Here is a 13,915-nt window from a genome sequence, read left to right as displayed (position 1 = left end):
AGAAAATCAATCACTGTATGGTTATTGTATCAGTTAGATCAATTCACACACACACAACCAAAGTCATACACACACAGAGAGCAGTTCACTAACATTTATTCAAATGATTAAGTTCCAACAACGATTTCAACATGCACATTAATTTCACTGATATTGGCTGAAAAACAGCTTCATAGCTTCTCAGACCACACTCTGACTTCAAATCTGACAGAACAATCTCTTTAAAATGTACAAATACTTTCACCAACCATACATATTGCTGTCAACAACAAGAAAATAATGAGAAATTTGATTTGGATGAAAAATTTAATTCTGTATTTTCTTCACATCATACATTGAAGTGTGAAGAGTAAACATTCACAATGCTCAGTTTTATGACAGCGTTAATTCATTTGTTGAAAATACTTTCATTTTCATTCATCAATACAAAAAAAACCAGTCAAATCACTGTCCTGCTACACCACACAACAGCACCAACCTTACAACAAAGCATGTTTGTGTAATGTGTGTGTGTGTGAGTGAGTGAGAGAGGGAGGAAAGAGAGAGACAGACAGAGAACGCGCACGAAAGAGTGACGTAATATGTAACATGACAAAACACTGTACATCATGTGCCGTCATTCCTTACTTTTTATCATCCTGAAGATGGCAGCGACAATCATCTTTTGATCGAATTCAAAGTCAGCACACCATGAATGAAACCAGGAACAAACAGGAATGATCAACCCCAAACCACAGCAAATACAAATATCTTAAACATTTTATGGCTAAATTAGTCAAATTACTGTTCTGCTACACCATAATTATTATAACAACACTGATGTCAACCTTACCAGAAGAAAGTTTTTTGGTCTCATTTCAAAATCAATAACCACCACAATATTCAATTCTCCCATCAATCAAGTCTCCCGTCTCAAAGAAAGACGAGAAAGAAAATTGACCGAAAAAGCTGAGATGACCAGATGACTGCTGAACGCAGGAATACCAGGCTTTCATCTTTTGCGTGTGCTGCGACGAGTGGGAGCTGCCTTTGCTCGTGACGACCGTCTTTTGCCAGAATCTGCGTCCTCTTCAGGTGTCTGGAATAAAGAATGTAACACTTGTTAAGAATGAAATTGCTCAAAGAAAGTGGAACAAACACCAGAAAATGAATGAACTGGAACCAACCTAACAGCCCTCTCTTTACTGTGTAATCCAAGTGTGAATTTAGCTCTGCTGCCACAGGTTATCAAGTCATCAAATGTTTGGACACTTCACAAAGCTTAATCTTCCAAAGTATGGGCACGAGACAATGAACAGATTATTGTCATAAATGCATACCTGACAACCTTGGACTTAGATAAATCTTGAAAAAGTATGGAAGGCACAAAGCGTCAAAGTGACAGCTTGTCAGATGACTAAATGACAGCTGGAACTGTTAACACTACCTTGTGATGACAGCTGGACCTTGTATAATCTACAGCTGATGCCAACACACTCCTCGGGCAAGGCCTGCATTCCAATCATTACCTGGTCTGATGATTCTGGTTCTTTGGACGGAGGCGTCCGCTCCTCTTCATGGGTGGCTGCTTCAGGGGTGGACTTTCGCCTGGAGGCCTTTGGTGTTGTTTTGCCAGAATCTGTCGTGGGAGTGTCCTGTGCCTCTTTTTCTCCTGAGGATGTGTCCCCAGGGGTTGCTGTGTCTACTGGAGGTGCAGCTTGACTTTCAAACTTGGCTGGTTCCGTTTTGATCTCGGTCAGCACGGACACAGCGCTCCCTCTGCCAGGAGACCTGCCTGACGTTTCTACTGACTTTGTTAACGCATCCGCAGGTGTCTTTGACACATCCGAAGCAGACTTTGCCGATGCACCTGAAGAAGACCTTGATGACTCCGTGAACTTTGATACATCCAAGGCAGACTTTGCTGATGCATCTGATGACCTCGCTGGTGCATCTGAAGAAGACCTTGGTTTATCTGAAGATCTTGGTGTATCTGAAGATCTTGGTGTATCTGATGAAGACCTTGGTTTATCTGATGAAGACCTTGGTGCATCTGATGAAGACCTTGGTTTATCAGATGAAGACCTTGGTGCATCTGATGAAGACCTTGGTTTATCAGATGAAGACCTTGGTGCATCTGATGACGACCTTGGTTTATCTGATGAAGACCTTGATGTATCTGATGAAGACCTTGATGCAGACTTTTCTGTGGGCTTGGATGCAGACTTTTCAAAGGTTTTTGACTTCTCTGCAGGCGTTGAACTTGATTCTGATGCTCTGGCTGAAGAAGATGACCTTCTTGCTGGGGAGACATCCTTGAAGACAGAACTGGGTGTTTCTTTCTGTGTTGTTCGTGGAGGGGACTGCGGCTCTAACTTGATCACAATCTTCTCAGCAGTGATCTGAATGTCAGCATCTAGCAGTGGAGTCTGAAGTCAAGAAAAGAGTACATTATTAAGATAGAACAGTTTATATGGCAGACTTCCTTTCTTATTGACGAAAGTAGTTAACCAGTTTTCCATGTTCATTTCCCTTCTCAGTTTTATGGTAAGATACTATTTATTTCAGGTATGGGACAAAGAAGAAAATTTTCTATTCTTAAATGTACTCATTTTAATGGACAATGAAGTACTGTTATTGTTATGTTCTTACTGTCAATACAAACACAGACACACAAAGAATAGTTGATTGACAGAAAAACTTCGTCAACAATGGGCAGCCACAAAAGAGTGAATCGAGTCTTGCCTCTCTCTCACTTTCTTTTCCTCTCTTTCACACATGCGCTCAAGGACGCTTTACTGACCTCTCTATACTGTGCCCTGGTGTCGGCCGAGATGGTGGAAATGGAGCGAATCTCACCAATGGGCATTATGGGTTTGGGCGCCGGTGCTGACACGGCCGCCTTGGGTGTGACAGGGGTGGTCGTCGTACCTGGGGGGGTGGGCTCACCCTGTGATTGACAGCAAGGTCAGGCATGATAAACTATGGAATGAAAAGCGTTGAAACAAAAGGACAGACATTTTAAGAACAGAAGAGAGAGGGTTTTTTGCTGAAAAGGGTGTGGAGTACAAAGAAGAGGGCACAAGAAAGCAAGGTAGAAAACAAAACAAAACAATTGGAAAACAAGACAAACAATTGGAAAAGAAGAGAAAGAGAGATCTGGAGACAGGGACTATTGGTTTGAGGAGACAAACAATCTACTTCTTTTTCTTTTTCTTTGTTCATGGGCTTAGACTCCCACGTTCACTCACGTTTTTAGCACGAGTGGATTTGTACGTGTATGTGACAAACGGATTTGCACATAGTGTATATTGGAGTTATGTGACGCAGGTGTACAAAGTTTCATGGGCCACGAACTTTGAGTGGACACCGCACGGTGAAATAATGTCACTGACGCAGTGCAGTATTGTCGGTGACCAATCAGAGAAGAGTATTGACTGAGGTGGCGTTGTAAAGATATTACAGCCTCAGAGCTTTGCAGACTATCGACAGGAGAAGAAGTGTCTCCTGATTGTAAAGTTTCTCACCGGGCGCTAGAGGTCGTTTGGAGACTCGTGCCGGTATTGAATCGGTAGATTCAACTGCTGTGTTTACAGGTATTTATTGAATTGATATTTTACTCGGAGATATTATTTTGCTCGGAAATATTGACTTGAGAGATGACCGGGAGAGTCATGTATGAATTGGCTGAAAAGCGTGCGCGGTTGTCAGCCATTGTGGAAAAGGGAATGTTTACATGTTTTTCGGAAATGAAGTCGCTTATGAGTAAGCGGGTGTATATACTGTAACCGCATAAGATAGTTGACGGTAGTGATAAAGAACGTTATAAAAGTTTATTCAAGTATGGAGACTTATGGTAGTCTAAACTTGTGTATTCTAGCATCCCGGGCCGAGTGGGTCACGGAGGTATCCCGGGCCGAGAGCGGTCGCGGAAGGGGGAACGAGACGGGAGGTTCTGCCCTCATGCTCCAGCCGTGAGCTGTGGAGATGCTGGAGGGGAAGACAGCGTGAAGCGCTGCGAAACGGGAACCCCGTCCCATTCCACCACACGAGACAGTTGTGTGGGTGGGGTGAAGCAGTGCGTGCCACTGTATATTGTGAGTACGACTGAGAGAATTTAACCAGCGTGATAGCTGTACAGAGATACGTTTCCCGAGTGAATAACCACGAGACGTCGAGCGTCGTGGGGTTTGTCATCTGTGTATAACAGAAGTGAATAGAAACAGAAGAATTGTTTGAGACAGTGTCTTCGTGTGTTTTGAGACAGACGGGCTTTCACGGAACAAAGCCTCAAGTGTTATACGTGTGTGCACGAGAACTGTAGATTGCATGACATAATAACCTGTATGTAATTTTGTGCAGTTTGATTTCTGTGTGTTAACAGAAATAGTACTTTCATGTTGAGCGAAAGTGATCTGTAGAATGGATGTAGAATAATATGTTTATGTTGTGATTGAACATTCAAATAGAGGTACAGGGGCAAAGGGCTATACTGTGTTCTTGTCTTTGTGCCTGGTTGGAATGTGTGTGTGTGTGTGAAGAACAGTTATATAGTAAACAGAGAGTAGCACGCACAATTTTTGATAGGAGTAGATATAGATACATACAGACATACACACGTAAATTCCGGCCGTAACATTTGGTGACCCCGATTACTCTGTGTTAGTTAAAATTTGTAGTTGTTTCCCTGCTTTGCTAAATTTAATTTTGTCCCCTGTGTTGGGTTTTTTAGAATTTTTGGCAGTAGGTCACGCAGACAGAGATTTTTCAGATTGAATAGTTGTGTCGTTCATGTCTTGTTTTGTATTGTTACCGTCTCCAGTTTTACGGTAGTGCTTACTGTACAGTTCTAAGCACTGAGGGAATAGCTTCATTTTTCTTCCTGTGGGGTCTTTCATTTCTCTTTCCTTGCTCTTTTCTGTGCTTTCATTTTGTAAAATAGTTAGAACATTTTTTTTCTTTCTGCTTTGGAATAGGGATCTATCTGTTGTTTATTGCCCTTTGCCTTTGTAAAGTTAATTAACTTTGATTAATTTTGTTCTTTTGGACTTTGGAATTTTCTGATTTCATTTTGAATTTTTGTTGTTGATGTGATTGATTAGCTATTGATTTTGTAGGATTGGTTTTGTTGAGTTTTGTTGTAAGTAATTAAGGTAATTAGTTTGAAGTGATTGTGTCACTTTAATATTTTTTTTTTGGGAATTTGTTTTATTTGCCTCCACCTACATTTTTTGTTGGTTATTTTAAGCTACTATTTACAACTTTAAATTAGTTTTAGTTTTATATGGAGTGTTTCACTTCATAAATTTGTTGGAACTTCGTTTTATTTTGCTTCCAACTGCGTTTTCTTTAGTTGGACTTGACTTATTTTGGCTTTGATTTTCTGATTTAGTACTTAGTTTGTTGATTAGTCTTAAGTCTTTACTTGTGTTGTATTTTTGAACTTTGAATTTTTCCTCCTATTTGTGGTTTGGGGTTGTTGTTTTGTTTGTACTTGTATATATGTTTGAAGATTCGTTTTGACTTCATTGACTGAATATTTGACTTTCATTAAAACTGTTGGATATTTTTGCGTGAGATTTACGCCAAAACGTATTTGGATATAGTCTTGTATTGACTATTGGTTTTGGTGCCAGATTTTTTGTGGTACCTGACAGTTTTCAAGTAGATTGCTTGAGTTTGGATTTTGTTTGAAACTTTTTCAAAACTTTTCTCTAAACTTGGACATATTTTGGTGTGATTTTGAAAGTTCAAGACTTACACAATGGAGAGCGATGATGATTATGATGCGTTGTTTGAAAAGTTTGTAAAACAGGCAGAGACTTTGGGTCTGGCTGCAGAGAAACGTGAAAAATACGTGAAAGAGAGTTTTGATCGTTTGGAGAGAAAACGAGAAAAAGAAGAAAGACAAAAAGAATTGGATAGACAAAAAGAAAGGGAAGATGCACAAATTGAAGAAAGTCGAAGACAAAAAGAATTGGAAAGAGAAGAGAGACAAAAAGAATTGGAAAGAGAAGAGAGACAAAAAGAATTGGAACGAGAAGAAAGAGACAAAGAAAGAGAACACCAGTTAAAACAAAGAGAGCTTGAGATTAGGCAGGCTGAAATTAGTGCTGGGTCGCGTGCACCACAAAATGGTCGGGATTCTCACACTAATGTAGGTGCTCGCCCTGTTTACCCCAGACTCCCTGCATTCAGGGAACAGCAAGATGATATAGACTCATACTTGTTCAGATTTGAAACTCATGCTAAATCTCTGGGATGGGAAGAGACAAGGTGGATCACGTACTTGTCTGCTCTTTTAGAGGGCAATGCATTAAACCTATACCATAGCCTTGCTGCTGCTGGTGAACTAACATACCAATGTTTGAAAGAAAACTTGCTGAAGAAATTTCAGTGCACGTCTGAGACATTTAGACAAAAGCTCCGAAATATCCGTCCAAGTGAAAAGGAACCGTTCCAAACTTTTGGGATTGAGTTACGACGATTGTTTGATCGTTGGGTTGCGCTATCTGACATAACCACAGATGTTGATGGTCTAGTGAACTTGATTCTGGGAGAACAATTCCTTGAAAGCGTGTCAGCTGACTTAGCAACTTTCATTCGAGAACGAGGTCTAGTTACTTTGGATGAAATGGTCAAAGCTGCCGAAAGCTATCGCTTAGCGAGACCTGGGAAAAACTTGTCACGAAAGTCGGGACCAACCATTTTTTCTGCAGGTTCGTGTAGTCACGAAGAGTACGCTGCAGCTGCTTTTGCACAAAGCAATAGTAGAGGTGGTCCGCAGTCGCGGAGGTTTGGTTCCAGTTTTGCTGGTCGTAGACAAGGTAACTGGAGCTATGGCAGAGGTACGTCTGATGCACAGGCACAGCCACAAAGTGATACATACTATCCTCGTGGAAGTAGACGCAATCGTACTGGTGGTCGCAGAGGTGGTTTATCCCGGAGCGGAGATACTTGTCTGTTATGTCATGAGAAAGGACATTGGTCAGTTCAGTGTCCCTTACGGACACACCCTCAGAACCCTTGTCTGATTTGTGGGATTGACGGCCATGACAGGTGGTCTTGTCCGAAGTATCTGATTGAATCAGGTATATATGAGCGAGTCGAGTCAGGAAATGCTGTTGTCGCAGACATTTGTGTTTCAGGAAATTCTGCTGTTGCGGAAGTCGTTTCACCAATTACTCAGGATGTTGGAAGTCTGAAGTTGGAACATGGTAGTGTCAACGGGAGTGAGTGTACAGTACTTCGAGACTCAGGTTCTACGATTTCTGGAGTGCGTAGTGGATTGGTGTCAAAAGACCAGTTGGTCAGTAGAAAGGTCACCTGTAAGACATTTGGTGGGGAGGTCCTTACTTATCCTCAGGCGAAAGTTAAAGTTGAGACACCTTATGTGTCGGGAGAAATGGTTTGTTGCGTCCTGAATGATCCTGTCGCTGATTTGATCATAGGCAACATTCCGGGGATTTCAGGGGGTGCAGACTGTTGTCCTGAAGCTGAGGGGGTTACGGCTCGTACTAATCGTGTGCAGGAAAAGAGAAGAAACCCTCCTGATAAACCTGTGATTCTGACTCCAGATCAGAAGGTTGTGTGTTTGAATCAGGACTTGGCAGTTGTTCGAGAAGAACTCAGTCAGCTGCGAGCTGAAGTGAACAGATTAAAAGGTGGTTTTTCACTGGCTACGAGTGGAAAGAGTAGGTCGATAGAGACTACTGATGCTGTAAGACATGGTGGCAATCGCAGAAAGAGGTCAAGAAAATGGTTTGCTTGATTTTGACTACTTACTTGTTTAGCATCAGGAACATGAGTCGTAGTACTATGTTGGAAGAGTCGTGGACTCAAGATATGAAAATTGAAGATGCTAAAGAAAGACATTACATGTTTGAGCTGGAAAGCAACATGACTGGAAATTGTGAGTTAAAAGGAAAACTCAGTGGAATCTTCCTGAAGAAGGAAGAAGTACTTTATCAGACATAAAGTAGTGTGTTACACATATGGATCAGTGGATCGGAAAATTTTGTTCCGTAGTGGAATGCGATATTGTAATTGTATTGCAGTGAAGTAATTACCCTCTTTTATCTGTTATCCTAAAGAAAAAATAACCTCGGTCGGTCATTTTTTTTCGGGAGGAGGGGGTAATGTGACAAACGGATTTGCACATAGATGTATATTGGAGTTATGTGACTCAGGTGTACAAAGTTTCATGGGCCACGAACTTTAAGTGGACACCGCACGGTGAAATAATGTCACTGACGCAGTGCAGTATTGTCGGTGACCAATCAGAGAAGAGTATTGACTGAGGTGGCGTTGTAAAGATATTACAGCCTCAGAGCTTTGCAGACTATCGACAGGAGAAGAGGTGTCTCCTGATTGTAAAGTTTCTCACCGGGCGCTAGAGGTCGTTTGGGGACTCGTGCCGCGGTATTGAATCGGTAGATTCGACTGCTGTGTTTACAGGTATTTATTGAATTGATATTTTACTCGGAGATATTATTTTGCTCGGAAATATTGACTTGAGAAATGACCGGGAGAGTCATGTGTGAATTAGCTGAAAAGCGTGCGCGGTTGTCAGCCATTGTGGAAAAGGGAATGTTTACATGTTTTTCGGAAATGAAGTCGCTTATGAGTAAGCGGGTGTATATACTGTAACCGCATAAGATAGTTGACGGTAGTGATAAAGAACGTTATAAAAGTTTATTCAAGTATGGAGACTTATGGTAGTCTAAACTTGTGTATTCTAGCATCCCGGGCCGAGTGGGTCGCGGAGGTATCCCGGGCCGAGAGCGGTCGCGGAAGGGGAACGAGACGGGAGGTTCTACCCTCAAGCTCCAGCCGAGAGCTGTGGGAATGCTGGAGGGGAAGACAGCGTGAAGCGCTGCGTAACGGGAACCCCGTCCCATTCCACCACACGAGACAGTTGTGTGGGTGGGGTGAAGCAGTGTGTGCCACTGTATACTGTGAGTACGACTGAGAGAATTTAACCAGCGTGATAGCTGTACAGATACGTTCCCGAGTGAATAACCACGAGACGTCGAGCGTCGTGGGGTTTGTCATCTGTGTATAACAGAAGTGAATAGTAACAGAAGAATTGTTTGAGACAGTGTCTTCGTGTGTTTTGAGACAGACGGGCTTTCACGGAACAAAGCCTCAAGTGTTATACGTGTGTGCACGAGAACTGTAGATTGCATGACATAATAACCTGTATGTAATTTTGTGCAGTTTGATTTCTGTGTGTTAACAGAAATAGTACTTTCATGTTGAGCGAAAGTGATCTGTAGAATGGATGTAGAATAATATGTTTATGTTGTGATTGAACATTCAAATAGAGGTACAGGGGCAAAGGGCTATACTGTGTTCTTGTCTTTGTGCCTGGTTGGAATGTGTGTGTGTGTGTGAAGAACAGTTATATAGTAAACAGAGAGTAGCACGCACAATTTTTGATAGGAGTAGATATAGATACATACAGACATACACGCGTAAATTCCAGTCGTAACAGTGTATGACCGTTTTTACCCTGCCATTTAGGCAGCATACGCCGATTTCGGGGGAGGCATGCAGGGTATTTTTGTGTTTCTATAACCCACCGAACTCTGACATGGATTACAGGATCTTTTCCGTGCGCATTTGGTCTTGTGCTTGCGTGTACACACGAAGGGGGTTAAGTCACTAGCAGGTCTGCACATAAGTTGGCCTGGGAGATCGGAAAAATCTCCACTCTTAACCCACCAGGCGGCAGCGACCGGGATTCGAACTCACGACCTCCCGATTAGGAGGCCGACGTCTTAACACCACGCCATTGCGCAAGTCACAAAAAAAAACTACATGATACCCATGTATTATTATTATTATTATTGTGATCATTTTTATGCGCCTAATCTAGATGCCCTAGGCGCTTACATATTAATTTCTGCCGTTTGAAATGGAATTTTTTACAGACAGACAGACAAACAGACATTTTTTACACACAATATATAACGCATTCACATCGACCAGTGAAGCTCAGTAGCCTATTAGGCGAGCATTCACCTTTCACGGCCTTTATTCCAAGTCAAACGGGTATGTATATGCATGTATTCATGGTTTGCCTTTACAGCACATGCTTTTCTAAATAAAATTAGCAAAACTGTAGGGAGGTTGGTCACAAAATATTACAATGATGACAAAGTGCAAGATTTGCAGTATTTTATGACAGAAGAGACATGGGAGGAGGCAAGAAAGAGATGATGTGCTACTAATGCTGCGTCGCTCACAAGAAATAATGGTTTTAGGTGTGACGAAAAAAAGAACAGGGCCAGAGTATGGTGATAAATACAAGACTTATTTTACAACCATTTGAAAAATACATACATCCCCCGTGGCTGCCCGCATAACAAAATCGTTTTTCTCGTGTTTTGAACTTGCCAGTGTTACAGCACAGAGCAGAGTCCGTCCCGCACTTTGCTTTGTGTACATCACGTGGCCACCCAAACACCCACACAACGCAACATTTTCACAAGAAAAACACGTTTATTTGCTTGCATTGTCTGTATTACACATTTCTATTTACATTTATCACTGACACACCAAATTGTATACTTTAGTTTGCAAGTGAATCGTTATCATACAAAATAACGTTATCACGAGACGAACAGAGATCTCAGAGATCGTCTGCTTCTCAACTGTTTCGCGCAAATCGTGTAATATCTATTTTTGCGGAAACCTCCCGAAAAAATGCAATCTCAGCGGCTTCCACCTGCAACATAGTCGTGCTTATTTGGAATGTGACGTCCTGTTCTTCGTCAGTCACACCTATCTCGAAAACTAAGCGTCGCACAGAACCAGCGCCCTTCCATTATACCTGTTGTGCTGGAGGAGCTTGCTCCATGGGTTCCTCCACTCTCTCCGGTTCGGGCTCCGTCTCCAGGACATGCATGATCTCTGGGGATATGTGAGCCAGCTGCAATTCACAAATAGAAACATGACATTTTACAACAATCACAACAACAACACATGGCAAAAACCACACTGAGTGATAAACACAGGACTACAGAATCTGAACACTGGTGTCAGTTCTGCGTGGCACTGACTGAAGTTATCTTATAACTTAGCAGAGTGGTCCCTCCCTTTTAATCAAGAACTCCTCCTCCCCCTCCCCCACCCCCAACCTGTAAAAAGTAGATCTTAAAAGATATCTACTGTTCAAGTGGAGCTAAATTTGCATACTGTACGCACAGACCATCACAGAAAACATGGTCAAGAAAGAAAGAAAGTTCTTAAAATGCAGAGTCTACAAAACAGATGTCACACTATATTCGCCCCTGACAGCCCATTAGTGACACCTCTACCTGTCCCAATTTGGCCAATTATTGGACCTAAGAGGACATTATATTCGCCCCTGACAGCACACTACTGACACCGACTGACCTGATGCTGACTGAAGGACTGGACGTGATCGAGGAGGGGCAGACGCAGGTCGGGGGACACCTGGAAGACGTTGGTCAGCTGTTCTGGGGGCAGCTGCAGCAAGACCTGGAAGGACTGGGGCTTGGTGCGCTGGCAGCACTTGATGAAGCCCTCCCACACCTTCTTCTGGTGCCACACCTGATCACGCAACACAAAATCACTGTCATGTGGAGTCTCAAAGTGTTGCCGCTTTACACACCCACACACACAAATATTAAATAAACTAGCAGTTAAGCCCGGCTTCGCCCGGGAGTAAGCAGAGCCCTGTAGCAATCCCATTATCATTAGCTTTACCTCCTTTGTTTGGATACAAAAAAAGAGTTATCTCCCTTACCTTCTAGAAATTTCCGGAACTGTCCAGTTAATTTTTCATTCTTCATTTCTTCCCCTCATAGGAGCAATAGCGAGTCTCTAATATCACTGGCATGATGTGCTTGCTACAGGTGAACAGTAGGCACTGAACTGGTCTTGCACCATATAGGCTGTATTCAATAAATGGGAGGTCCATAATCTGAGAAAGGAAACAATGAATCAAGAAACTAAAACCCAGGTGCACATCTGCGGCACCTAGGGAGTGTACGTGCACACTATCTTGTTCCTGCCTCTTGCCATCTCAGAGGTATGGCGACCACAGACAGACAGACACACACACACACACACAGACAGACAGACACTCTCTTTTATTTATATGTATAAATAAAATAAAAATGAAAATATCACCTTTCACTACAAAAACTTCAGGTAAAGAATCCCTACCTCCAAACAGAAACGTGTGTATTCCTGAAGTGGCTTAGATCCTGGGCCAAACTAAATATATATATATACGACTAGTGTCTGTCTGTCTGTTCGCGATGCACGGCCAAAGTTCTCGGTGGATCTTTTTCAAATTTGGACACCGTATTCAGCTACACCCCGGACACAACCTCATCGATGAGATATTTCAACACGTGCTCTCAGCGCGCAGCGCTGTGCGCGCTGAACCGATTTTTTTGTGTTTTTGTCGGGATCCACTACCAGTAACTCTTCCTTATCTTCTCCAGTGTTTTCAGCCGCGATTATCTCCCTTCCTCCGTGTGGCGTCAATCCATACTCCCGTTACTACGTTACTATTTTTAGAAGGTCACTGCACGTTACTATTTTTAGAAGGTCTCCAGTGTTTTGTGCGTTTATCTCCTTTCCTTCGTGCGCCGGCTTCACACCCGGCAAAGCCGGGTCCCAGGCGCAGCCTGGTATTCGGCTCTACTTCTTCCCGGCGAAGCAGGTAATCATCTAGTACTCAGATAATCACATTGATCATATCAATCATAAAAATGTTCTTCATCTGCAGATCCTGTGCTTGCTGGATGTTTTAAATCAAAATATAAAATTTCAAAAATAAATTTTGATTTAATTAATATACTTACCAACTCACATAGATAGCATTAACTTCAGTTAAAGTGCTAGGACACTGAACTACGCTTCACCCCAAAGGGGAAGCAACCCCCTAAAAAAGAACGGCCTTGACCTATAACCCAAGCTATACAAGAGTCGAGGTCATACCGTCACGTGACCTATCACGCGTGACTCAACCGCCGCCATGTTGAAAGCTCACTCCCATTGAAGAGATCTGTTCATTTTTAGGGAAACCCTAAGCAATAACTTCGTTTTGCGATAAGACATTGAAGCACTCTTACATGGCAACATGGGGAAATAATTCTGAAACAAAAACCGTATGCCATATAAGGCATGGTCCTTGGTGGTTATTTCACTACCGGTGTACTGCGCCTGCGCAGGATGTATACCGGTGAACCTCATTCCGTATTGAAAAACATACCCCTTTAAAAAATTTGCGGGGCAGGCTGGGAGGGAATTCAGTATGTGAGTTGGTAAGTATATTAATTAAATCAAAATTTATTTTTGAAATTTTATATTAAATTACATATTCTTACGCAACTCACATAGATAGCAGATTGCTAATTTAGGTGGTGGGCAAATGAACTCACAGTTAACATCTTGCAAGTATCTGGCCTGTAGCTACAATAGCTGGCAAACCGAAATTTCTGTTCTGCCGAGCACCAGATACGTCCCCAGGAAAACATAAAAAGACATCTTCTGCAGAAGATGTCTAGTAGATGTGTACTAAAATAGCGGGTACTTAAAATACCCCGCCGATAGAAACTCATGACTACGTCCTTGAACGTTCAATGAGCTGCATTCATGACTTATGTAAGTCTCTCAGACTTGAGAACAGGTAAAGAAGAGGCCTACACTCTGACCTCTTGAGCCCGTGCTGCCTGAAAAGGGAGGACTGACTGCCCCCCCCCCCCCTTTTTTCTTGCCACCACTGTAGGCATGCCTAATCAATGTGGCAGTCCATTTAGTTAAGGTTGACTTCACTAAATCATTGCCTCTAGAAGAGGCTAATTTTGTCAAGGATTAAACAATCCGAACTCAAAACCTCCAAAACTAGGAGCAAGTCCCAAGTCGGGACTGGAGATTTGCTTTCAGCCAACCA

At 42.5% G+C, this 13,915-nt stretch overlaps 1 protein-coding gene and 1 long non-coding RNA gene across 2 annotated transcripts in view; one reads left to right on the top strand and one right to left on the bottom strand.

Moving 5' to 3' along the window:
• Window positions 1–80: 80 nt before the first annotated feature.
• LOC138951784 (symplekin-like) overlaps window positions 81–13,915 on the bottom strand; it is a 41,849-nt gene continuing 28,014 nt past the window's right edge. Inside the window, exons 29-33 of the mRNA XM_070323331.1 lie at window positions 11,383–11,559; window positions 10,817–10,915; window positions 2,783–2,929; window positions 1,509–2,408; window positions 81–1,078 (exon numbers count right to left, since the gene is read on the bottom strand). Coding sequence (XP_070179432.1) covers window positions 992–1,078; window positions 1,509–2,408; window positions 2,783–2,929; window positions 10,817–10,915; window positions 11,383–11,559 — 1,410 coding nt within the window. The 3' untranslated portion in view covers window positions 81–991. The remainder of the gene's footprint in view (window positions 1,079–1,508; window positions 2,409–2,782; window positions 2,930–10,816; window positions 10,916–11,382; window positions 11,560–13,915) is intronic.
• LOC138952483 (uncharacterized) lies at window positions 8,318–9,326 on the top strand. Its single transcript, XR_011451383.1, has 2 exons — window positions 8,318–8,436; window positions 8,721–9,326. It is a non-coding gene; the product is annotated as an uncharacterized lncRNA (long non-coding RNA).

Source organism: Littorina saxatilis, linkage group LG17 (assembly GCF_037325665.1).
Source record: "Littorina saxatilis isolate snail1 linkage group LG17, US_GU_Lsax_2.0, whole genome shotgun sequence".
NCBI classification, from domain to species: domain Eukaryota; kingdom Metazoa; phylum Mollusca; class Gastropoda; order Littorinimorpha; family Littorinidae; genus Littorina; species Littorina saxatilis.
Note: the sequence above shows the minus strand (reverse complement) of the source record. Positions and strands in the feature narration are given on the sequence as shown.